The sequence below is a fragment of the Numida meleagris genome, chromosome 4, assembly GCF_002078875.1.
Source record: "Numida meleagris isolate 19003 breed g44 Domestic line chromosome 4, NumMel1.0, whole genome shotgun sequence".
In the NCBI taxonomy this organism is placed as follows: Eukaryota; Metazoa; Chordata; class Aves; order Galliformes; family Numididae; genus Numida; species Numida meleagris.
Genome location: NC_034412.1, coordinates 35,807,739 through 35,834,265, shown reverse-complemented (window position 1 = coordinate 35,834,265; position 26,527 = coordinate 35,807,739). Strand labels below are relative to the sequence as shown.

Here is a 26,527-nt window from a genome sequence, read left to right as displayed (position 1 = left end):
CAAAAGGAAAATTTAACTTGTAAATGTTTGCTTTTTTAGACTTCAAAGGGAGGGACGGGGAGGAGAAAAACAATCAAGAATTTAAATTATTTTTGTGAAAGGGTTACTCAACTGTTGAGTCTAGTTTGGGATCAGAATTTAAAACTATGAACTTCAGTTATGGCTCTGTATATCACATAAGTATTGTCTGTATGGTGTGTAATTATTATAGTGGATAGTCATTCAGCACTCAGGTGGGCACAGTGTTTTTATCTTAGTGCTATGATGAACAGTCCAACTCCATTTCAATAGCTGTGATATTTGATGCTTGAGATTTTCAACAGGACATAGATTGGTAGTGTCTTGTTAATACCTCTTTATTTACAAGAACGTAGTAATTGAAACAGTATTTTTTTATGGTGGTACTTCTAGCCAGAGCAACATTCCTTTCGAAGAACCACTGAGATGAGATTTGAGGTGCTTTAACTGTTTGGTTTTGTTTATACACTAGGCTTTTGGTAAACAGTAAAAGCAGATGTTACCTTTGTAGTAGTTTGCCAGGTAAACTCGTTGAGTTACTCATGAGCTGTTATCTTGGATAGTTCTTTGTACGGTAATCTCGTTTTTCAGCTGCCTTGTCTTTGGTCCTCAGCAGCTACAGGGATATATATTGGGAAGGTTTTTCTTACCTTCTTTATGTGTCAGATCTCATGATAAGAGAAGGGTGAGCAATGACTGGGAATGGTTTTTTAGTGGTCTGCAGTTGGACTTTGGTGCTTTTTATTGTTTCCCTTTTGTTTTTCAATCTTCTTAGTCCCACCAAGAACAACTTGGGTAGAATGCTATAGATATAGTGGGAATAGGAAGCTTAGTAAACGTGTACCTTTACTATGTCTCAGTCTTCATTCTTTTTCAGATTTGTGCTGTTGTTTTAAGTTTTGGACAACTACACTCTTATGCTAAATCTTAAATGGAAGAGTCTTGAACTCTTTTGAAATATTTTTCTGATATGAAATGAATCGTCACACTAGATTCTTCTTTCATCCAACTGTGTGTTCTGATTTTTCCTCTTATTTACAATTTATCGGTTTTGAGTTTCACCTTGTAAACCAGGATCATCTTTTACTTGCTAGTCTTAGTCTGTTCGGTGAGTGTCCACTAGATGTCATTGTTGTCCTTAATGATCACTTTCTGAGTTTGCAGCTGTAGTCTACTTTTCCAGTAATTGAAATTGTTGTCCTTTTATAATAATATTTATTACAGCATTCTGCATATATCTCAAGAACATAAGTTTCATATGAAGTGGTCAACTTTCACTTTTGAGGATATATATGTGGAAGATCTATACAAGCAATAAGGTGTATTTCTAGAACTTTGAGCTCGTGCTGTTGGTTACAAGCATTAGTCTTCTGTGGTTTCTTGGGAAATGCTCACTTTTTTCCTTCTTAAACACAAGATTCTATACATAGTGTATTTAATTTAAAAAAGAAAGCACTTGTCTGTGAAATGTTTGTAGTAACATTTATACTAAATTAATGTGACTGTAATGTCACATAATGAGAGCAGCAATTCTTATGTGTAACACATGCTCATGTGTTTAATCTTCAGAACGGAAGAAAATGTGGTGAAGCTGCTTACTAATGAGATGCAATACTTTGATGCTGTAATGCTACCAATGACTGATTCTCTGGGCACCGTAATGTTAAATATTGCCATTGGTTTTAATATTATCTAATCTGTATGATATTCAAAATGTATTTCTAAATTTTCTCTTCAATCTTGAAACAACTTATTTTCTTCAGCCTCACTGACACATAGATTATTAAGGCAGTGTGAACTTACGAGCTCTTGAGAGAAATCAGCTTAATTACACAATGATTATTCCATTGGCTTCAGAACCGATTAACTGAGAATTCAACTGAATCATTTTATATTTTTCCGTGGATTTTTGTGCAGCTCAATGTCTAGTGAAAATCCTGTGATGCTTCCATATTATTTTCCCTATTAGTCTTTTTTTTTTTGAAGCAGTGCAGTGTGCAAGTTTTATCCATAATATACCATGCACCATGAGTGTGATGGGATCAAACCATTGCTAGTGCACGGCATTTCTCTGTATGCTCAGCTTTTAAATAGGTATGCTTTTAAAATTGTGTAAAGGTAGTACAAATTCACAGGGTAGGCAAGATGTTCAGGTTTGAAAGCAAATAACCAGAGATACTTCAGTGAAGAAGAGCTGCAGACCACCAGTGTACTTTGTTTATGCACTAGGGCAAATCTGCACACGGATAGCATCATGGCTTTGCAAAACCTCAGTAAGCAAGGTGTTTGCTATTTGCCTGCTTTGGAAACTATTTACACTGAAGCAGGGTAACTGGCATGGTTAACAACCCTTGCAGATAGTGATCCATTGCTGGTCAGTGATGGATAGCTCTTGGGTGGGAAGAAGATGCTTTGTCACTGGCAGTCCTACCGAGCAGAACTTGCATCAAAGAATAATAAAAAGTATTAGAATTTGCAGTGAAGAGGTCTGCTTGAACTCTGTTGTATGTTTCGTGAATGGTGAATGAATGGATCCTTCTTTCATTTCATGACATGGTGACCTGCTTAGAGGATGAACATAAGGCTGCCCATGGTTTGGATGGGCATATGCTCTGCAGGGTGAAACATTGGCTGGATGGCCGAACCCAAAGAGTTGTGGTCAATGGAGTTAAATCCAGTTGGCGGCCAGTCATGAGCAGTGTCCCCCAAGGCTCAGTGCTGGGGCCTCTTCTATTCAACATCTTTATCAATGATCTCAATGAGGGGATTGAGTGTACCCTCAGTAAGTTTGCAGACGACACCAAGTTGGGAGGGAGTGTTGATCTGCCGGAGGGTAGAAAGGCACTACAGAGGGACCTGGATAGACTGGATCGATGGGCCAAGGTAAACCGTATAAGTTTCAATAGGGCCAAGTGTCGGGTCCTGCACTTCGGTCACAACAACCCCAGGCAACCCTATAGGCTTGGGGAGGAGTGGCTGGAAAGCTGCGTGACGGAAAGGGACCTTGGTGTGCTGATGGACGGTGGGCTGAATATGAGCCAGCAGCGTGCCCAGGTGGCCAAGAAGGCCAGTGGCATCCTGGCTTGTATTAGGAATGGTGTGGTGAGCAGGGATAGGGAAGCGATCCTGCCCCTGTACTCAGCACTGGTGAGGCCCCACCTTGAGTACCGTGTTCAGTTTTGGGCGCCTCAGTACAGAAAGGACATGGAGGTGGGGGAACAGGTCCAAAGAAGGGCAACAAGGCTTGTGAAGGGCTTGAAGAATATGGCCCTACGAGGAGTGACTGAAGGAAGTGGGGCTGTTTAGTCTGGGGAAGAGGAGGCTGAGGGGAGACCTTATTGCTCTCTTCAAATACTTGGAAGGTGATTGCAGTGAGAGAGGGTTGGTTTCTTCTCAGTGGTGACAGGTGTCAGGACAAGGGGAAATGGCCTCAAGTTGTGCCAGCGGAGGTTTAGGTTGGATATCAGGAAAAACTTCTTTTCTGAAAGGGTTGTTAAGTGCTGGAACAGGCTCCCCAGGGAGGTGGTTGAGTCACCATCCCTGAATGTGTTTAAAAACCATTTGGATGTGGTGCTCAGGGACATGATTTAGCGGTGGGTTGTTAGAGTTAGGGTAGTATGGTTAGATTGAGGTTGGACCTGATGATCTTGAAGGTCTTTTCCAACCTGAGCAATTCTATGATTCTATGTTTTTTTTCTTTTTCTTGGAACAGAATCAAGACTTAATGTTTTTATCAGGACTCAATTATGGAGATGATTTTGAAGACTCAGGTGAAAACCCTGTTATCTTGCTATCTTTGCTGGCAGGTGTGGATCTTCTGCTTTTTGTTAGGCAGTATAGCTACCTCTTGCTGAATAGTGCCTATTTTGTTGTCAGGTTTTCTCACCCTTTTGGTTTTGATTCATGTTTTCTAACGTCCTGCTCCAGACCCATAGCAAGCAGAGCCATATCTGTTGTGTAGTGGTATTTTGGCTGAGCACCACGGACAGGGACACTTCTGTGCTGAATTAGGAGATTCTGTTACAGGAAGGAATTATCAATCAGAAAAAAATGCCCAAATGGAGGGAGATTTTCTTAAAGACAAGGAAATTTAGGCTCTACTGTAATGTCTTTACGGTGTCCACTGATTATAATGGGGAGGCTGAATTTCTCTAGACATTTTCTGAAATTCACCAGCTGCTGATCTCTGTCTGTTTTCTGTATGTGAAGTAAATACAGATACTAACAGGGAAAGGTGAACTTAACACATATTGCTGCAAGCTAGTGGATTAAGAAAGTTTATTACTTTTGGTTTTCTGATGAAACATCTCTAAGGTGCATTTTAAATGACATTCCTCTGAAGATGAAATACTGAGCTGATAATTGATTTAGCTTCTTGACTAAGCTTCAAGTACTTCAACTGGAAACCCTTCCTTCATGGTCTTTGTTCTGTATAAGAAAAGGTGCAGTGCCAACCCCCCAGTTATTCCTTGAGTTCAAATCATCATTTAAAATATTCAGTTAGCTTTCCACAAAATAAGCCTAATGCTAAGAAAAGGCTGAGTTAGGTCTAGTTTGATAGCATTTAGAATGTGGTTATTCTTGTCGATGTCTAGGATGTTCTGTAGATGAGATCATCACATCAGCTTTTTCATTTTTATTATCTTGCTATTTTGCTGAGTATGGATTTACTTCACCAGGATGCCATAAATCCTGTTTCTTACGTATAAAATTTACCAATACTATATATCTGCAAAGCAGGGGAGTAAAATGACGCACTGGTTTTTTTTTGGCTAAGCCTTGTGTTTGATGCCAAGGGGAAGGGTCAAATTTGGGAAACAGAATAATTCGTAATTGATGCAGTTTGTGCACGCTGTTCCTGTCTTCCGACAGAAAGGATGGTTTGCCAGTCTGGAATGTTCACAAGAACCTTTGTTTACTGAAGAAAGGCTAATTTAATAACACCACTGCTCTCTGCGCTTATATATAGAGATAAGCGCTATAGAGATATGACCTGCTCATCATTCTTACGCTTTTGGAAGCCAACTAGCATATGCTTCAAACTTTGTAAATTATGGAAAGAATTGGAGTTGTTCTGCTTTTGATGCCCTGGAATAGTAGTATATTGGAAAAGCTTCCTATGGAATCATGAGAAATGCCGTTACAATAGCATTCTGTGCATATAAGATGTGTGTACAGTGAGATCCACATTAGCTCTAAATATACAGAGCTTTTCTCAAGGGATCTTGAGGCTAGGAATTGAAAGCATCTCCTGGGATTACAATCTTGATCGTGATTATTCGATCTAAGTTCCATCATGGAAGAGGAATTAGGAAATGCATGTGATTCTTCATGTAAAAATGAAACAGCTTTTCTCTCTACACCACTGCAATGAGAAAACGCAAGATAACTTATTGATCAAATTAACATTATTCATATATGCTGTCGTATAGTACCTGTTTCATGGTGCGTTTTATTAAATTGTTGTGTTCTCCTCATGAAGCTGTAGGAGGAGGATTTGAAGGGAATTCTTAAAATGCTTGTTATTTAGGTGCTTTAATTGTACATTTTTTTTCTGATGTGGATAGATTAACTCCAGTTACAAATTGTGTGTAAGGAAACCATCCTCTAATATGATGAGGGATTTTTTTCTTAGACTTTGAATGTTCTCCAGTGTATCCCGATTCTAAACAAATTGTAGTTCTTCCTCTAACAGGCGGGAGCAGGTTGCAGCGAGAGCCAAATACATCAACTTTCTAAATTAGTATTCTTACAGTTAACAAAATTTAAAAAAAGGAAATTGTGGTGATATAATTATGACTTTGTGGGAAACACAGGAATCAAACTGCAAATTTAGATTTCCTCAATACTCTTGAAGTATATAGGATGATATTACTACTTTAGAAAAGTAATAGTAGTAGTCATTTAGTAGGAAAAGTGATTGGTTTGTCATCTATGTGAATTCTGTATGTTGTTGAACCAGTATTTCAAGTTGAAGTCCATATCAGATTGTGTCCTTATTATCTGAGTGATATCTGGGAGTTAAGTCTGTAAGGAGGAAATGAGATACAAGGTGAGATTCCAAAGTGCAGTGTGGCTTTGATGGCAACAAGTAGAAATAGATGCAACTGTAGCACAGTGTCATGATACTGTACCCTGATCTTCAACTGCTTCGTTGCACCGCAATGAAGAATGCTTAATCAGACTCTCTGAAGAGGCTTCCTATTTGCATTTATACTAGTGTAGCAGAAATGCTAAGTCAAAGCTTGAACCAGTGATGGAGCACCTGGTGGGAAGGCAGGGCCAACCCAGGGGAGCTCAGGTGCAAGCAATGTACCTGAGTGACTGGAGGGGGCGGAGCCAGGATCCACCCCTTCCCAGACCACATTAAAGAGTTGGCAGTGGAGGCAAGGGTGGGTATCTTGCTGGAGGTCTTTGTATGTCTGAGGCCTTCTGAAGGTAAGTGCATTCTTTCCTTTGTTTCTATGGCTGTCGCATTTGAGTATATTCTCGCCGGCTGCAGCCTAGGACTTTGCTACTACACTGTCATTGCTGTGCTTTCTGTCGTGTTACAGTGTTACACTACAAAATAGCCAGGCTGAAGATCTACCAATACTTCTCTGTTTTCATGTGGATTTGTGCTTGCACAAAAGCTGGTTTCTAATATCAGGTTTTTTTTTTTTTACCTGGCTGTGACTTGTAATTGTGATGTTCAGTGGGACCAGATTGTTTGTGTAGGCCTGACAGTTTTGGTCAAATAAATTAATTCTGTCTAGAATTGTCTGGTTTTCTCTGGTATAATTTACATTTACCTAGAAGAATCTGAGGTAAAGCTCTGTATGTGCTTATGTAAATAGCTCCCTCTTCTATTAAACCAAAGTAAAATGCTCCCCCTTCAAATCCTTAACACCTTTTGATCTCACTGGTTCATTAATTTCAGTAAGGCCTTTGTTATACTGACTCAACTTTTCTCAGTAATGTTTTTTTCTGAAAAACTATTTGTTTTCCATGATGCTTTTAACATGGATGAAGTGAAAGTACACACCATATATTATACTTCTGATATCTATGTTATTCACTGAGTTTATTGCTTTATGGAATCCTTATTTCCTTATTGATCATCCCTGTTATTGTCTTTTGTTCTATGGAGTTCCCAAATGATTTTACTAGGCTTTTCATTTTTTTGTAGTAAACTATGTAACATCAAAACTGGTAGAATACAGGCACAAAATAAAATGCCACTTATGCATAATAGTTAGTCTTTAATCATCTTTATGTCCCTGAAGGATTTGTTCAGGAAAAACTTGAATAGTGAAGAGCAGTGTGCTAATAGACTAGCTTTGCTGGCAGCAAAACTGGCTATGCTGCTGACCTACAAAAGTTCTAGCTAAAGCTGAGTAGTAGTTATTCCCTTTTTTCTTCCTTTCTCTACTTCTGCAGCTGATTGCCCCCTGCCTTCCCTCCACGCACACACACCCCTTAGACCTTCTGTTGTGCTAGTGGCTTTTGTGAAAGCATTTTATGTAGTCTTTAACCCTTTGCTCTACATATAGCATCTGTTTCTTTTAAACCACTACTTTTACTTTTTTTTTCTTAGTGCTTAGATAGACTAGTCTCTCTTTGATTGCGTTACCAAATTGTTGGAGGTCCTATAGAAATCAAATGTGTGCGTTCTTTAGATCCTAGTAGTTAGTACAAATATGTATATTTAAGTACAATAGATCATATATATTTAAAACGGTAGCCCCCCCCCCCCCTTCCCCTCATTCCCTGAAATTCAAGCTGTAATCAAACTTAGAGGCTATCAGGCTGGGGGAAGAAAGGCATGTTTTTCTTTTATGTGCCCAAAATGTAGTGAAAATCCCTGTGGACAGTCGTGTTTACAAGGGTAACTGTCTGCATTCAATTGTGGGTTATAAAAGTGCTTGCTTGAATAAATACACTGAGCTATCAGACAGAACAACCAATAGTTCTTTGGACTAATTGACCTTGTCAGTAGAATAGAAACACTTGCAAATAAAATTCCCATTGCCAGCAACATTGCAACAGAAAACCCCTGAAGAAAATGTGCATATCCTCTAACTATCTTGGAATGCAATGATTCAAACAGCAGACTTGCAGGGGAGTGGAGATGTTTGGGGGGAGGAGGGGGAGGTGATGTGGAGTAGGACATCAATAAGTTAAGATAGTTTTATATACTAATGTTTTTAGGGATCTTTTTGTGGCATTAGATTAAATGTTTTCTGAAAATCATGAAGTAGTTCACTTTCCATATTCAGAATTATATTTTCTAACAATTGCTATTACTTCTACCGTATCTCAAGTCTGATTGTATAACTTGTTTTGTTGGCCTGCCTTTATTATAATGTACCCTTTTTCAGAAAAGGCTAAGGTCTTTGGCTAGTAACCACAGCATGTTGTAATGAGGGTGGAGTGTGTTTGTTCTACAGTAATATCTCACTTACATAAATGCCAGTGTCTATAACTGTGCATGCTGTGGCAGTTTCTCTTTGAACATATTTGAATTGCTTAACAATGGAGAAGAATCACAGTAAATAACAGAAAACCTGGTCTTTGATTCTAGCATACTTTTGATTGAATTTTTCTCTTTACCAGCGAGTCGTGTATCAGAATAAAAAACAAAAGCAAGGGACAGAAGTTTTGCTCTAGACATAAGCCTCCACAAATGAATTAATCATATACCCAGTATTTCCTTAAGAAGCTAGATAATTTCACACAGGTGTTTAAAAAAAACCAGCAAGTGTAAGACATAACAAACTTCACTGTGTACTATTAAAAAAAAAAAAGATGATTTTGGTTAGAAAGCAAAACAGAGAAGATGGCATGGAGGGGGGGAAGTCTGAAAAACAGTCTAGTTAACTGCCAAATAAACTTCAGAGATGAAGGCTTTAAAAAAGCACCAAAACTTGTAAAAGAGGGGGTAGTGTATTTCACCTTAAGTAAGGGACAATGTGTAATAAGGGATTTTGTGGTTTTACAGCTTGGTGCATGTGTTTGAAAGCTGTTCTCTCAGCAACGTGGGTGGCAGGTTATGCTACCATATAATGTATTGTAGTTGGCTCTCCACACTTGTCAGGGTTAGCGTTCAACCATTCGGAAAATTTTCCCATTGTTCTATCATGTGAACCATGGCTAGTGTTGAATTCCCAATAACCTTCTGCAGGAAAAAAAGACTTAATTAGAAAGCTTGAAATTTGATTACTTCTCTTATTGTCTTAATGTACTTCTCTATAATTTTGGTGCTTATCTGCAAATGCAATCAGTTTTTGCTCAGAAAGCTGAACAAACAAACTGTAGTTGCCTCAACACTTTTAAAAGAAAACTTGTATACTTGATTCTGTCTTTCTTCAGCATTAACACTCTATTTCCATCTTAAACATGCTTGTGTTAGATGGATCATAGCTTTTGGCAGCTACTGCATTTGTAGCAAATAATACTGTTTCTAGTAAGAGTTGCAAAAGAAAAAAAAAACTTTGTGTGAGGTCCTTGTAAACTGAACCTTGGGAACGATATGTTATTTCTGCATTTTCCCTTTTGTGCTTCTTCTCCGTTTGTGTCATGGTTATAAATTACGTTGTTTGAACTAGTGAATTAAAAGAAACTTATTTTGTGATTCCTGTAATTTAAAAAAAGAATGTTTTATGTGTATTTTTTCTTTTTACCTGTTATTTTTGAGGCTGGCACACAGATAAAGAAGCAGTTATGGCACTGAAATTCCATTGTGCTAGCACCTCCAGGACATAATCCAAAAAACCCTGAAAAATCGTCTTCTGGGTTTTATTGCAGTATGCTTGTGTGAACATCAGTGTCTGCTGTTCACACATCATTTTTTTACTGAAAGTTCCTGTTGGAATAAAGGTTCTGTGTTTGGAGAGTGTGCTGGGATGTCTGTTGGTCAATGGTTTTTCAGAATTACTTGGGATTTGTAATTGCAGTTTACCAGTGTAGGCTCACTAGATACTTCTTGCAGATAATCATTAATGCTTCAGAGTTTAAAAAAAAAAAGTGAACAGATACCTGGTTTTGGCAATTTAAATAAATGTTCTATCAAGAAAGAACTTCATGATCTTCACAGCTACATTTAAGCATTGTTTGAGGACAGAACGTGAGAGTAAGGTGAGTGCGTGAAGGTGTAGATGATAGCATGACAGAAAAGGCTGAAATATGTTGTTTCTGTACTTGAACACCTTAGCACCCATTTTTTTCCTTATTTTACCCTTTTTCAATGCAACTGTGTTGGCTGGTTGACACTTCAAAACAGTGCAAGTACATCTGGCATTACAGTTGAGACTAGGTTTGGATGTTCAGGTGCATGTAGAATATCTTAGTGATACTGAATCAGATTGCCTCTTTCAGTTGATAAGCATTTGTTTTAACTGTACCTTACAAGACATTTGTAACACTACTCACTTGCAAACTGTAGTTTATGGCAACATCTGTTTTCTCATTTCTTTTAATCTCTCTGCATTGGCACTTTGCTGGAGACCCTGGTAATTGCACTGTTGAATCCAGGGAGAGATGATTACATTTTGTCATCTTGTGCTAGGTTCATAAAACGTATGACAAAAGAAAATGAAAATAAACTAATAATAAGGTTCAAGGTAGGAAATATGTATTACTTTATCTTGATATTCAAGACAATTATCCATTTGCTTGACTACTGCTGAGTTTACCTTAGTTATTTAGCAAAGCAAGAAAGTAGGTACCGATGAGGAATCTGTCTGTAGCAAAGGACCTTTCTTTCATTTTCAGGGAGCAGTGTGGTAGAGAGAAGATCTGGGAGAAGCACCAGATCTCTGAAAGGGAAGTTTTCCTTTTCTGTAGTAAAGAGATCTGCGTGCTGCATATGGGATTTGTTAGGGAGGGCTGTTTACCTCTCACTGTCTTTTTTTCCTCCCTTATCACGTTCTGCATCAATCCTTTTTCACGTCCTTGATATTCTCAGTTATCAAATTGTTTTCAATTCTGGCTTTGGATTCCATATGTGAAAGAACATTTTGAACCTCTGATACTGAATGCTAGCATTTGCCTTGAAAGACCTAAACCGAGGGTTTTTTTTGCCTGTGTCAGAGAAGATACTAAGGCTGCTTGCTCTCTATAGCTTTTTTTTATTCTTGAAATTGAGAAGTTGTTGGTCAATTGGAAATATTTTTCAGGGGCATTTGACCTGTTTTTTCCCCCCAAACTGTAGATCAGGATTGGGAGGATCAAGTCAGTGAATTATAATCTGCTTTGATTTACCTGATTGTCTTCACAGGCTTAACTGTGGGAAGTAATCATTCAAATGAGTATTACACGATTTCAAGCAGTGAGAAGGGACAAATAAGTGCAGAAAGGTTAAATCAAAAATTGATGCTGATCCTTCTGTGTGTTGCTACTAAGCCAGCATAAAAATTCTTCAAAGAGGAAAGCTAGCAGTTCACATTTAATTTGAGTTAAGCATGAGAGGAGATATGAAAGGAATGGCAACTTTGTGATAAATAAGAACTGAGAAGGCCTTGTGGCATTGTCTCAACTGATGCTGGTGGTCACTACACCTTATTTTCTGCTTAACACAACCAACTTGTGGGCAGCCACAGCTGGGGACACCCTGTGACTCTTTAATAGTTTAGCAGTGAGGTGAGGAGAAGTGGTACCAGTGTGGAAGAAATGAGGAGCCAGATGGACCACTACTAGCTTTCTAGCCCATATGTGTCTTCCTTGTTATAAGTGTCCTTATTTGTATCAGTACAAATTCAGTCTGTTTCTGTTATTTGAAGTAGTATTTCATTGTGGTGAAGATCAAGACATAAACAAGATTTAAAAAATAAAGCAAAAACAGGCAACATGCTTTGTGTCAGGCCAGCAGCAAAACAAATAACCAGAAATTTATCAAAATTCAAACGTTGTGTTAGCATACATAGACGATATTAGGAATATATTATTCTGTATGTATAAAAGCACAAAGAGACTTTCTCTTCAGGGTGAAATTAGATCCGCAAATATATTCCATGCAGATATATAAGGAGGGTTTTATCATTAAAATCATACTTGCATTTTTATACCTGGCACTTACCGTTTTGGTGGAAAACAGGAAACTGAGGTTCTCATGTCATTAGAAAAGTAGGCATAGCCTGACTTCTGGTAAAAACTTATAGAAAAGAATGTTGTTCCAGTGACAGAAAGGAACACTGCCTTCACATGATAAAGCAATCCTTGACGTTCAGAACAAAGTGCTACCTAGCAAGTGATAGACGTTGAGAGCAAATACAAAATTCTTGGCATGATCTTCAGTTGCTATAAAGCTATCTTTATGACAGTCCTTTCTAGAATTAGGTCTTGCTCCCTTGATTGCTGGAATGTTATTTTAGTCAGGAGTCATGTCTTCAAGGATCTTTGGTTAAAATGCTGCTAAATGGTGTCTACATAGACTTCTTTGTGAAGTTTTCTGGAAAAAAAAATAATCACATTGTTTTATTCAGTTCCCTATCTCAATTAGCCCATGGAAATGTTTGTATAGGTGTAAAGTACAGTTTGTTTTTGAGGACTGTTCTTGCTTATTCTGTCATAAGACTGCAGAGATAAAGCATTTGAATCATAAAAACCTTTCTCAGGATATTCCTATTTTCAGTAGGAACTCATGGGGGTGTGGAATGTATCATATATGTCTGGCTCAAGGGTCTGTATTCTCTAGCCTTTTTTATCCAGTTACTAAACTAGGTTTATCTCATACTTCTATTATTTCAGAATGAATTCTGGAATGTTTTCTCTCATCTTAAAAGAATGTTAACAAATTGTTTTTAATGAGGCTTTTTATGAGTGCTGTTCTCAGTCTTATTTGTGTGAACTCTGTGCTTTTTTTCTTCCTCTGTCTGTAGTCAAATTCAGTTGTATATGAGAGATTTTTTTGGATAATTTTTACTAGCAAATGCAGAGAACCCTAATTTTTCTTATATTCTGAGACTGTTTTATACTTATTAGCAAGAATTAACCTATTAGATTTTACTGAGGATGACTGCTGAGATTATATCAAAGCATTTTTGTCTTGCTTGGATGATAGTTGTTGCAGTTCTGTATCAAGAGTAATGACTTAAATCTTTAAGCAGGCTTTCATCTGTGTGGATAGATATTTGTGACTGTGATAGTCGCCATGTCTAATGGAGTGGCTTTCATAAATAGGTTTTGGGTAAATCCACCACTGCAGCTTTCAGAAATTATGTTGTGGAGTTAATAGACTTTCTGTTTATTTTTGCTGTCATGAGGTATACTTACGAAGAACAAAATTAAGAGGAGCATGTGTGCCCACAGGACTTGAAGATACGCTGTAAGACATACACTTGCAATTGGAGTCTGTCAGTGTGTTATTAACTTTACATCTCTAAGTAGTAAGATAAACTAGAGCTACTGTTGGACATTAAGGACTTAGTGGGCCTGTTGGTAAACAAGTTTTCAGTTATGTCAGTTCTGAGTTTTGTTGGTTCCATACTCATGTTCCCTTGTTCTTCAGAAGCACACATGATGTCATTCTATTTCAATTCTCATGTAGTTTATGCAAAAGAGCTTGTATTCCTCATCTGCTGAATACCAGACTACGCAAGACTCCTGCTAATAGTAGACATGCTGTTGCAGTAATTTTGCATTAACCCAACCCAATAACTTTGTCTGAATACCTTTTTTGAACTCTACATTCTTAAAGTGAATGGCTGCCTACTTGAGGAGTATTCAACTCCTAGGAAGAATTCAAGAAATAGAGTGCGCGTGTATTGAGTGAATCAGAGTCCCAGGTCTGACCTCCAAATAGTGAAACATAGCCCTGCATTTTACTGGGCGTGTTTTCATATAGATTTGCAAGAAAACCCGAGCAAAAGGTTAAAAACTCCACTGTATTTGTTCTGGTACATTAGAGAAAAAGAAATAGTGTAGCCTTCAAATTAAATGCTTCCATTGGGCAACAGTCCTGATTCCAGCTTTGCAAATTTATGGAAGTATATTCTGGCTCATTTAAAACTACCCAGCTGAACTTCTGTGACAGATGCATTATTTCTTCTCCTTTTAAAGTTCATTCATACAAAAATTTATCTCCAGTAAGACGTGTTTATTAACTTGAGATCCTTCTCAGATGAGACATAGTGTTGCCTTTTTAAATTTACACAAATAGTTTTCACAACAGTCTCTTGCATTTGTTTCCAATGAACAAATATTCCTTGTTTAAAGTTGCATCTGCTCTGGATCCTCTGAAATGTTACTCTGTTTGCTTATTAAAATCTGGCAATCTATAAAGAACTTGGGTAACGTTGCAGTTGACTGGGTTTTGACCCACTTACTGTTACTGAGTATCTGCCCCTGACACCAGCAGTCTTTATCCAGATACAGGAGAGTTTTACTTATTTGCTTGCATACTATAGTTGTACAAGATTTGGAAATTATCTGTGTAGGTTTAGGGTCTTTAAATATCCTCTTTTGGGAGAGGCAACCGTTCTCCATTTCCTGCTTCTCCCCAGGGGAAACAAATGCTGCTTAGGGAAAAAAAAATTGTTCTTTCTGGACCCAGAAGAAATGCTTTTGCTTGACTCCATTTTTTCGTGTGTTTTTCAAAAGTCATGTATTGTAGTATTGCTCATTTAAAAACAAAACAGAACTTTTATTTATTTTCTAGCACTCAGGTATAACTTACTGTGTGAAAAACTTAATTTTTCTTCAATATGTAATAGGAGCCTTTTACAGCAAGAGGAATGGCTCCATGTTGGATGGTTCTTCTCTCCCTCACCTGTAGAGGCTTCTTGACTGAGGTTTTTTTAATTGTCATTATATTTTCCCATAGTCATCTTCTGCAGCGTTGCAGCGTTCTATTGGATGCAAAGGGCAAGACCTAGTGTTGTTGTCAGTAGCTGATGGTTATTCAGTATGCTTTGATACAGGATTAATTCAGCGTGGCTGGTTTTCAGACACTTGAAGCTGTAAAGTTCATTGCATCATTTGACTTTTTTAAAAATACTTTCTTTGTATAATTTAACTGTAGCTATGTCTAGACATGTTTCCTGGGTATGGCTAAACAACTTGAAAGGTCAAGTGTGAGCTGATTTTTTAACTTTCATGCAAACAAAATATTATCCTTTCATATATGATAGAACAAATGGGAACTGCAGACATGGTAAGTGTAGTTTTCACCAGCTTTGCAAACCTCTGCAACTTTTTAAGTTGTCATTTTCCAGTGGTATTTTCAGTCATTTTAGCTTCCATTTGTAATTAATTTGTGCAGTGCATTCTTACAATCTATTTATATTGTTTCTGCTTGTAGTACTCAGTAAAACAAGATCACTCAGCAGCTCTGGTTTGGAAAAAATTATAGGAACTCTTCTTTTATGCTCCTCTATCCAGTAGTTGTTCATAGAAACTACCCTAGAATCAGAGTGGTTTGGGTTGGAAGGGATCTTAAAGATAATCTGGTTCCAACTGCACTGCTGTGGACAGTGAGACCTTCCAATAGATCAGGTTTCCCAGGTCTCCATCCAGCCTGGCCTTGAGCACTTCAAGGGATGGGGCACCCGCAGTTTATTTGGGCGACCTGTTCAAGTGCTTCACTGCCCTTGCAGTAAATTTTCTTCCTAATATCTAATCAAATTACTCTATTTTTACCTAAAAGCTGAATTTTGTCTCTTTCATGTCATCTTGTCTATACTTCTCCAGATGTGTAACAATTGTAGCATTTTCTTGTAAAACATTTGTTTCTTTGCTTACAGGAAATTGAGTGTTTTCTCCTTTCTTGCAGGATTTGGTGGTGTTCTGTTACTCTTCACAGATGGTAGCTGCTGATACTAATACCTTGTGCCATTCTTCAGTCAGCAGTCTCATTTATAGTAAATTCACCTGAATTTCAGAGGTTTTAGCGTATTTGTAGTCTACTCCATTGTAGTAGTATATTTGCTCTCATTCAACATTTTCTGTTCGGTAGATAATTGAAATGCTATCTTCTGTGAGAGCAGGGTGTCTCATCTGGAAATTGTAGGGGGTTACGTCCTTATTTTGAATGGATTCTACTTTAGAGAGTGATTGAGACTTTTATGTCTTAATAGTTGTAGTGGAAATGCTAAGTCATGGCTTGAAGCAGTGATTGAGCACCTGGTGGGAAGGCAGGGCCAACCCAGGGGAGCTCAGGTGCAAGCACTGAACCTGAGTGACTGGAAGGGGTGCAGCCAGGATTCACTGCTTCCCAGACCTCACTGAAGGGTTGGCAGTGGAGGCAAGGGGATCTTGCTGGAGGTCCCTATGTACTTGAGGCCTTCTGAAGGTAAACAGATTGTTTCTCTTTTTTCTGTGCCCACAGCTGTCGCATTTGAGTGAATCCTCACTTGTTGCAGCCTGGGATCTTGCTGCTCTGCTGTCATTGTGGTTTCCATCATGTTACAGTAGTATAATTGGAAAAATCTTAGAGCTTTGCTTTTCTTTTTCATGACTAAGATAAAAATGTAATTACAAGAGATACTGACATATTCTCTTAAATAATTGATAACTTTGCCTCATTTCCTTTATTATGAAAGACTTACTCTGTATGCTTATCCAGATTTTTTTGGTAGTTCTGTCAGTAAAGCTTATTTGAGGTTGTGACTTTAAAGCTGGAATGCAGAAAGTGTCACTTATCGGAAGGAATTTGGGAAACGTACAGGGTTTCTTGTTCTTGGTTTTTTTTTTGGAGGGGGGGAGGTGGGAGGGAGAGTTGTGTGAAGTGGTCTCTTTTTTTTCTTTGTCTTCTGTTTGGGTAAAAGTTACTGGAAGGATTGTCAAAGAAAAACTTCTGTGTATTGCTTATGCCATAGTCTTCTCTATTTTTACAGTGACTGATCCCTCAAAGAACTGTTAGGAAATCTGAGTTCTGACATCATACAACATGCCCAAAATAAGATTTGTTTATCATCTGAGCAGTCTGCCAGGCACCTGCTTACTAGGTTACTTGTTACCTCATGTATGTGTAGCCTTCTCCTTAGTTACTTGTATGTGAAATGAAAAAAACATTACTATGAGGTAAGCTTCTAGGGCTTAAGTGCTTCCTGAAAGGTACAAATTTGATTTTGCTAGATTAAACTTTCACTTCTTTATAAATGTGCAGTGCTGGCTGTATATCTTCTATTATTTTTTTCGTTTTTAAATATATGGCTTCCTTCCTCCCATCTGCATCTGTAGTATTCTGAGCTACTGATGGTTTTAACTGGATAATACTCTGTTTTAAAATCAGTCTCCTCATCCCTCTCTTGTAATGTTGACTTCTGGGAAGCTTAGACTTGTAGTAATCATAACTTTTCCAGTTCCATGTTTTCAGAACCAGACTGTTAAGAGGGAGTGTATACCAGAATGTCTGCATCTTAGTCTTGAAACATCTTAGCTACCAGAACTAGACAAATTGAAGAAGGTTTATTTTAGGCTGCACTACCTATTTTTGAGACTGTCAGCCTACTACTGTAGAGCATAAGCTCAAGATTTTTTTTGTTGCTTTTTTCAGCTTCAGCATACTATCTGCCAAGCTCAAGGGAAGTAACAGATTCATGTTGTACCCAAGTCACTGTAGGTCTGAAGTGTTTTTCCTGGTATCAGAAGTCTTCTCAAAGTTCAATAGCAGTGCTCTTGCAGAGGTATGATTGTCATGTCTGTGACACAGCTGGTTAATGGGAAGTAGGTCTCAACATTAGAATGCTAATGAACACAGGGTATTGTTAGCCTCTCCTACACTTAGATACTTAAATTAATTAGGAAAAGCATTTTCTGTGAAATAAGACCTGAAGTGTCTTAGTTGTTGCGTTGGAGACAGTGTTCCTACTGGAGCAAAAGATGAACGATGAAATCTATTTGAACTGAAACAAAAATAAGCTTGGGTGACTAACTTTAGAGTTTTAGGTCTTTTTTCCGTACCTTCATGTATGAAACTCCCTGATAGGCTGCATTGTCACTTGCTGTTTCCTGATCTGATCACTCGGTTTTCCGATGGGGCAGAGAGAAGGTAGTAATATTTTCTTGTTTCTTGTGACTCCATGTTATAAAAGTCTTGGTGTTCTTCATGTTCAGTTTCTCATTTTGCAGTAGACTTGTGAGCGTATTCACCAGATAGTCCCCTCATGTCTAAGACTTCATTGTTACTGTTTTATGTGCTCTTCATCTAGTGTCAGAAGACTTCAAAGATGGAAACTATGAAGACAATAATAAAAAACAAAATTTCCCTCTAACTCTTTGTGGACTAAATTTTGGGACTATATTCTCCATAAGTTTATTTTTGCTGTAGTGTTGAAATTCTCTCTGAATCAGTGAAGTATATTTGGGATTTTTCTTGTCAGCAGAATAAAATCATGATAAATGATAGATTACCATTGTAAAGAATACCTAAGTGGACCAGTCAGTGAAATTATTTTAGAAGTTGTCTGGTGAATCACTTCTGCTAAATGAAAGTTTAGATTACATTATAACTCAGTTGACATAACCTGATGTCTTACCTCAGAAACATTCTTGTTTGTGTCTGACAAGGGGACAACATATAATCTGCTGCCTTTTTCCAGCATGCATTGTGCTTCTTCTGAAATCCAAACACGATACTTTGAAAGGCAATGCAAGGATCTCCATTTGAGCATCATAGCTGCTAATTCTTGGGCCACCATGTAGAGAGAATTTGTCTTGTTGGCTACACAACGGAAACCTATCAACATATATTTGTAAAGTAACTATTTTCTTACAGTAATTGTGATTCTGATAGGTGTTCTAGTTGGGCTGCTGTGATTGACCCTCCATTGCTTTTAGAGACCATAGGAATTTAAGTGTTAGTTTATAAGGAAATGGGAATGGATCAAGACCATTTTTTTTTTCTTGGAGGGGTGCACTAGCAATATAGGACTTCCATATAACGCTGACAATATACTGTTTTGAGGAATTTTGTTCTTTAAAATGTATACTTGTGTCCCTAAGGAAATGCCCAATGCCAATTCCATCTTGCATTTCCTGTTGGATAGCCATGGCAAAGTGATAAAACTCAAAGGTAAATAAATGTGTTCTCTGCTAATAACCATTCACCTGGATTTCTCATTTGAAAAAAAACTACTTAAAAATTTTCAGTGGCACACCTGTGTAGAAGTGTTAATTACACTAGCCTTTTAATTTAAAGTTTTAATGCTATTTATTAAGTATTGCTTTTTAAATATAACAATTAAAAAAGGTCTAACGGTACTTAACTCCTTTTGCACAGGAGTCTGTTGCTCTTTTATGATTTGTTTGCCTTTTGCCAGGAGCTCTGTGCAAGATCATCAAAGTGGTGAGTTGCCTTTGGCCTGACATATTAAAGCAGAAGTTCTGCTTTTCAGAGCATTTTCTAAAGAATATGACTTTTGCAAAACTTGTTACCACTTTGTTTGACAGTTCATACATGATTGAAATGAAGACAAATTATGGGTGACTCTAGATGTTTGTTCACTGTCACAAGCAGTTTAATTGCTTAAATTAAATTGGCACACTTGATGCATTTCATCATTTATATTGATTCAAATGATTCTGACAAAAACTCAAGATGTGTTGAAAACTCACCTGTGCAAGCTTAATGCACTTCTGAAAATAATGCCCAATACAGTTTAGAATTTTTCATTGTGTTTATCTGTTATTTTATTGAGCTGGTTGAGTGCTCATCTAGTAAATTTTTCATGATGTTGTCTGGTTCGCTTCTATGATACTTTTATACTCAGACACACTCTGTGACAAATATCTATTGAGATAATCTGCATTGGTAAACTTTACATGTAATTTTTTGCTTGGCCTGTGTCTTTCATCATTTTTATTTTATACAAATATAACTCTTGGTTAACTTTGACTGTTGTAATCTGGAGTAAAATAGTCTAAAAGAAGTTCTCAACTTTTTTGTTTTGACCTCTGTTTTTCCTCCTTCTCAGTATTTCCGGAAGTTCTTTATTGCAGCTCATTTGAACAAGTAGCTTATGTATGATATAAATCTCTAATTTTTGCAGTTTTCATTGCATAATGTAGATTATTCTACAGCTAATGTCCTGACTGCCTTACTAACAGTTGAATCATCTTGAGGGATTGGGTGTACTCCTCTAGACTCTTCAGGAACTACCGTGTTGAATGGAAAACTTCTACCTAATGGACTGAAGTTAGATTTCTTGACCATTTAAAGAGGTGACTGATTAACACCATAGAGCCACCTCCTTAGGTGGTCATTGCTTCATTAGAGCAAAGACGTGTGCTTTTTCACAGTGAGTTCTTTGAGAATGTTTCTGTGATTCTTGTTAAGCTGCTAATGTGGTGTTCCTCCTTTGACTCACTTGGAACTTGCGAAGTTTCTTTTGGATCTGCCTCATTTTTCTGCTGGAACTGGTGCATCACTGCTATTAACTGGTTTTCTTCCTTCCTAAGTGAAGTGATGGCTGAAGCCCAAGGTCTGCTACTTCCAGTGTTGACAGTTCCAGTACTGGAATTATACATATGTGTACTGATTCTGAATTCTGGTAGCTACAGATTCTGAATTCTGCTAGCTATATAGTAGCACTTGGTTGTTTAAAAAAAAAAAAAAAAATTCTGGAAACTGGGCCAGCCTTCTTTTTCCTTGCCAGTTATTGTGGAAAGATGTGTGAGTAGCTGGGGGGGGTGGAAAGAAGTAAGCTAGGGGAAGCCTTGTTCATATTCTATTACTCAGCTTGGATGAAGTCTGTGTAATGATAAATGCTTCATTTCTGAAAATAGCATTTTATTAAAATCTTTGAGAGAATACATTATTTATTGAGAACATCTACTTTGAAAAAGCTAGGTGTTTTTTTATATAGGTCTGTGGTCATAACTAGTTAAGCATGTAGAAAGGCAAAACTGTATTTGTGAAGAAGAGTGCTGTGGCTTAATCTGACAGGTGGCAAAGCCCCATGCAGCTGTATGCTTGCTACCTTCCTTCTCAGTGGGATGGGGGAGTGAAGCAGGGAGGATGGTGGGAAACAAAGTAGAACTCATGGGTTGAGATGAAAAAATTTATTAAGAGAAAAGGATAATTGTTATGACTATGTGTATATATATATGGCTGTGTATAACAAGTGATACATAAGCAATTGCTCACTACTACCAACTGATGCCAAGTTAGCTTCCCAAGCAGTGTAAGAGAGCTAGAATGAACTCCCATCCCCTTCAAAACACCTTCCATATGATGTCACAAGATATGGAATATCCCTTTGGCCAGTTTAAGTCAGCTGTCCTGATTCTGTTCCGTCCTGGCACCTTAGGCTTTTCAATGAGAATGGCTTTGGCTCTGTATGACAATACTTAGCAGAAAGTATAAATATCGGTTGTGTTCTCAACATTGTTTTTCTCCTAGAACCAAAACATAACATCATACCAGGCACTCTGAGGAAAACAATTCCACCCCTTATTCTGTGTCATTTACATCATACTCAGGTCCCACAATTTCTACACATCCTAATTACCATCACTTACCTTGTTTGTTTTTTTAATATGTATACACATGATATTTCCGTAATCTATGGGCCATCCATGTAAATTCTCCATAGTATTCATTCCGTGTGTTACTTTCAGCTCCATCTGTCATACCTCTTTCAGTTGAGGAGAGGTGATTCACAGTGTTGAATTACTGCATGCTGAAGCTAGTTCTGGTTCCATCAGAGTTTGTCCTTTAACCTCAGTAGTTCTTACTGTTATACTGTTAACAAGACAAATAACAACCATGATAATGATGGCATACAGTATTATATAGAGTATATCCTATATCTTCTGTAGAGATAAGATCAGGAAAGCCAAGGCACAGATGGAGCAGTACTTCACAAGGGGTGTGAAAAATAACAAGAAGGGATTCTACAGGTACATAGGCAGGAGGAGACAGACCAAGGGGAGTGTTCCTCTGATAAATGAGGACGGAGAACTGGCTTCCTCAGACATGGAAAAAGCTGAGCTGCTCGGTATGTGCTTTGCCTCAGCGTTCACTGGTGGTCAGGTTCCCTGTGTCTGCCAGAACCCTGAACCTCTAGGTGGGAGTGAGAGGAGCGGATTCTGTCCTGCTGTAACAGCAGAAAAAGTCCAAGACCTCCTCGTGAAACTGATTGTATTTAAATCCATGGGGCCAGATAATATGCATCCAGGAGAGATGGCTGTTGTGGTTGCTGAGCTGCTCTCCATCATATTTGAAAAATCATGGCTGTTGGTTGAAATCCCCAGTGACTGGAAAAAGGGAAACATTACTCCTCCTTTTAAGAAAGGGAGAAAGGATGCGTGTCCCAGTGTTTGAATGTCCAAGCAGCCATTGCTATCAGTGTAGTTGGTAACAGTCCATTGTATCATTCAATTTTTCCAGATGCTGGTGTGTGATAGGGGATGTGATATATCCACTTCATGCCATGTTCTTTGGCCCAGGTGTTTATGAGGTTGTTTCAGAAATGAGTCCCGTTGTCTGACTCAGTTCTTTCTGGGGTGCTATGTTGCCACAAGACTTGCTTTTCAAGACTCAGGATAGTATTTTGGGCAGTGGCATGGGGCACAGGATATCTTCTTAGCTATCCAGTGGTTGTTTCCACCGTTGTAAGCACACAATGTTTACCATGGCGAGATTGTGGGAGTGTGATATAATCCACCTGCTAGGCCTCCCCATATTTGTATTTCTGCAGTTGTCCTCCATACCAAAGAGATTTTATTTGCTTGGCTTGCGTAATTACAGTACGTTTCATATTCATGGATAAGCTGTGAAATAGCAGTCTGGATCAGCCCATGACAGATGGTACGGCAGTGTTTTTCCCCCCTGGGGTAGCCCATCCAAAGCAAACTGTCCTGTACTCTGCTGCCATAGAGATTGCAAAAAATGTATTAGTGATGTCAGTAGTGGCATACTGCTTTGCTGCTTTTGAGTCAGTTGATATTGAAGTACTAGCATGCCTGGTACAGCAGTGCTTAGCCCTTGTGTGACTTCATGCTGCGATAGTCCACTGTTAGCTTCTGCTCTCCATTGAACTTTCACACTGGCCACGTGGGTCTTCTCAAGGGTGAGTGAGTCTTGCTGATGACTTCTTGGTTCTCCAGTTGGTGAATCAGGTGATGAGTGGGAATTAGGGAGTCCCAGTTGGTGTGATATCGCTGCTGGTGCACTGTTGTAGTAGCAAAACATAGCACCCTACCAGACACTTTAAAGAAAATAATTCCTTCTCAGCTAAAGCTAAGACAAGACGTTTAGCAACTGGTTTTCATTTCAAAGGTGGTTAAGTCAGTAAAATAAAAAAAAAGGTGGGTGAGAAAAGTAGAAGGGTGAACTTCAAGTGCCATTTGTTTTCACAATGTTTTATACAGAAATATACATATTTGTCATTTGGATCTAGTAGTACAAATGAATAGGAGATAATATGATCAGGTATACTGGCATCTCAAAGAATTGTTGTATCATGCTAGAGCTGTAATGTTAGCAGTAATACTCAGCTTTGTCAGTGCATGTGTGCAGGAAGACTATTTCTGACCAAGGAAAAAAACAGTCTGCTTTTCTCTTCCTATACATGCATAGAGAAACTGCTGGGAGCTGTCTTGTGTACATCCTGGGATGTACTTGTAGTGACCCTGAACATGAAACTACTTGTTATGGTTTTATACTTCTTGTCTTCACAAAAGGTAGCTTTATAGGAGGACAGAAGTCCTGCATTGTTTCAATTATTGCAACTACAGTAAATGTAGCAGACAACTTGTGTATGATAAGCCTGTAAGTATAATTAGCAGTTTGAGTTTTATACCACTCGAAAGAGATCACAGAATTTAAGTAGAATATCTTTGGATATAGAAAAGAGGTCAACTTTAATTTCCAGTAGAATTAAATACAGTAGAAAAACTTGTTTTATGCATCACCTTAAAAACAACAGTGTGGGTTCTAGGTGTGAAAACAATTAATGGGCAGACTTCTTACAGAGTACTTAAGTATATTCTAGGGCTCTAGCACTATAAAATGCATAGTCTGAAGGAACATAATTAGTTTAAGTATGACACTGGTCTGGGCTCAGATAATCTATGGTGTGGGATAGGCTGGAGAATGATATAAAAAGGCATTACCATCTTTCATTTGTATGTACTGTTAGGCATTTAGTTGCAGGGAAGTCACAAAGGAGTTGCTATCTCCAAAACATCCTTGTCTAGGGAAATGTGTTAATCCGGGATCTGTCCTTATTCTGGTGATCACATGAAATTAATGTTTTTGAGCAGTAGGAGAGTAACTGATGCTTACTAGGTTGAAAGAAATCATCTCAAGAAGCAGTAAAACTTCTCATGTTGCGAAATGTGCTGTGTGAGGTGAAGGTTGTTACATGAAGATATAATTCAGCTTTGCAAACACCCTTGGAAGCAGTAGTAGCTGGTTCACTGAACAGGCAGCACACTGCTGGCAGTCAGTATTCAGAGCTGTCAGAACCAGTCATTGCTTGCTCACCTACTCAGAGAGTAGGTCCAGGGTAGACTACTGGGAAAAATGTGTACGCAACCATGTTTCACTATTTTTTTTGTTGTCATTGGCTTTTGTTTTCAGAAAACCTTATTCTGTCAACCTGAGTTGCTTTTTCTTAGTTCAGTCAGATTGATTTGTTTTTATCTGCTGCCCTTAGCTTGTTCTCACTGTTCTTGAGTGTAATCTACATTCTCTCCCTTTAAAGTAAGTAATGTAAATAGTTTTAGTGTTATGCTACTGAAAAAGTCTTCGATCTGCCTTAAAAAACTTGAAGGAAGAAGTGTATTTTTTGATTTCTTATCCTATGAAGAATCCAGCAATACCGGTATAGATTGAGTTTCCTGTAAAAGTTTTGGTCTTTGTCTTATCTTTCTGAAGTTTAGTCTCAAGTTTTTTTCATTGTTTGTTTTGTTTTTGTATGTAGGGTTTGCGTCTTCCATGGCAGAACTCCCATCAGTGGAGATAATAGCTTTGCCTAATGTACCTCTGAACTATACAAGAAAGTGAAGAAACAGGGTTATTAAATTTATGAGGATTTTCATTGACACTGTTATTTCTGCTTTGACTCTTAAAATTACATATATGCATTACTTGAGAGTATATATTTAAAGCTGTAGCACGCAAAGGACAGGAAAATAAGAAAGCAATGGAGAGAAAGCAGGAGAAGAGATAGATAAGAGTATATAACAGCAGCAAAGGACAGGTGAGTGACTTTCCATTTCAATTTTTATCCCTTTGTTTTTTCATTTGTTTTGACTCACAGTCTGCTTGTCTACCAAATATTTACCATGCTAGAAATGAGTTTAAGCAGCAAACCTTTAGCATATTTGGTATATAAGATTAGAGCTGTAAGAGCTGTCCTGGATTACTAATACTTGCGTTGATTCTTTTATTTACCTTTTTTGATTATAGAAATAAATCTCTTTTTTAAAAAAATGTCACTTAGGTAATTAGTAATGTAGCTGATAAATAAAACTTTCCTGGAGGACAGTTACTTGTGATAGATTCTTAATGAATGATTTGTATACAAGGATAAAATACAGGAAGAAACTTAAATGTGTCATTTCCTCATAATAGACTTATGCTTTAGGGTTATAATGGAGCATCTATGCGTGGTGGTTAGTGCTTTTTTAAAAGTACAATTTGAGAGCAAAGTCAACTGAAATGGCTTTAATGTATTTACTGTAAGTAGAGTTGCCAGTGGCCACCTGTACTTAAGGTGTCACCTTCTCTGTTTTAAGACTTAACTCGCGGTTCCTTAAACCTTCATCAGTGTTTAGTTCAAACTGCAATTTCCCATTCCAGATGTCTTCTTCTGGTTGAATTTTTTTGAAAGTTTCAGCCAAAGCAGTTCCCTTCCAATGGTAAGGCTAGTGAAAAGTATGCTATTTTTCCTGTGTGAGGATATTCTTTGATGCTCCAGTGCCCCCAAGCTCTGAAGCAAGGATTTGTAATTTGGCAGGAGTTCAGCCTTTGTGTTGAGGATGTGCCTTTTGCCTGTTTAAAAAAAAAAAAAAATCCACCCAAGTTTCCAGACCGGTTTACAAGGCTTTGAAAGATTGCCATTTGCATGAGCTTAATAGGAATTTCTTTAAACTTCATAGTAAGCTTCCTTTAGATTCTGTTCACACTGTGAATGCTCCAGGCAGAGATGAGCTGGATATTTCATCCTGTGTCTGCTACAAATTGTAATGGCCGGATCTGGGTGCTGACACTGAACTAAGTAGGAGTGTGCAGCATATTGTCTTATACTGCCACTGCCTATTCCCATGTCCTTTGCGTTCTTCATAGTGAATGGTAGATATGAGTGAGAAATGTTGAGCAGTGTGTCTCTTGATCGGGTGTTCTTACAATCACAGTACATAGGCATCACTGGAAAAAATATTACTTTTCTAGTGGATGTTCAGATGATTATTGTACTTAAGACTTCAGTAGTTGGATGGATCTCAAGGTTTTAACCATCTTACTGAACTATGTAGGCATCAGTTAAAGAAATGTTAGAGATGTGAATATGTCGCTATAGAAATGTTATTTAGACTACTTAATCATGAGCTTTATTTCTTCAAACACCCAAGTCTAACTCCA

General features: G+C 37.9%; 1 protein-coding gene across 14 annotated transcripts in view; it reads left to right on the top strand.

Moving 5' to 3' along the window:
• The window catches only part of ANAPC10 (anaphase promoting complex subunit 10), a 343,652-nt gene that overhangs the window by 4,198 nt on the left and 312,927 nt on the right, over nucleotides 1–26,527 (top strand). For 2 of the 14 annotated variants that reach the window (XM_021395475.1, XM_021395474.1), the window contains exon 5: nucleotides 19,217–19,282. The exons of 7 other annotated variants lie outside the window; for them this stretch is intronic. In XM_021395475.1, coding sequence (XP_021251150.1) covers nucleotides 19,217–19,237 — 21 coding nt within the window. In that variant the 3' untranslated portion in view covers nucleotides 19,238–19,282. Of the gene's footprint in view, nucleotides 1–3,730; nucleotides 4,157–19,216; nucleotides 19,283–24,866; nucleotides 25,146–25,747; nucleotides 25,990–26,527 lie in introns of those variants that run through there. 5 more of the 14 variants (XR_002438185.1, XR_002438186.1, XR_002438187.1 and 2 more) reach the window with 5 other exon arrangements.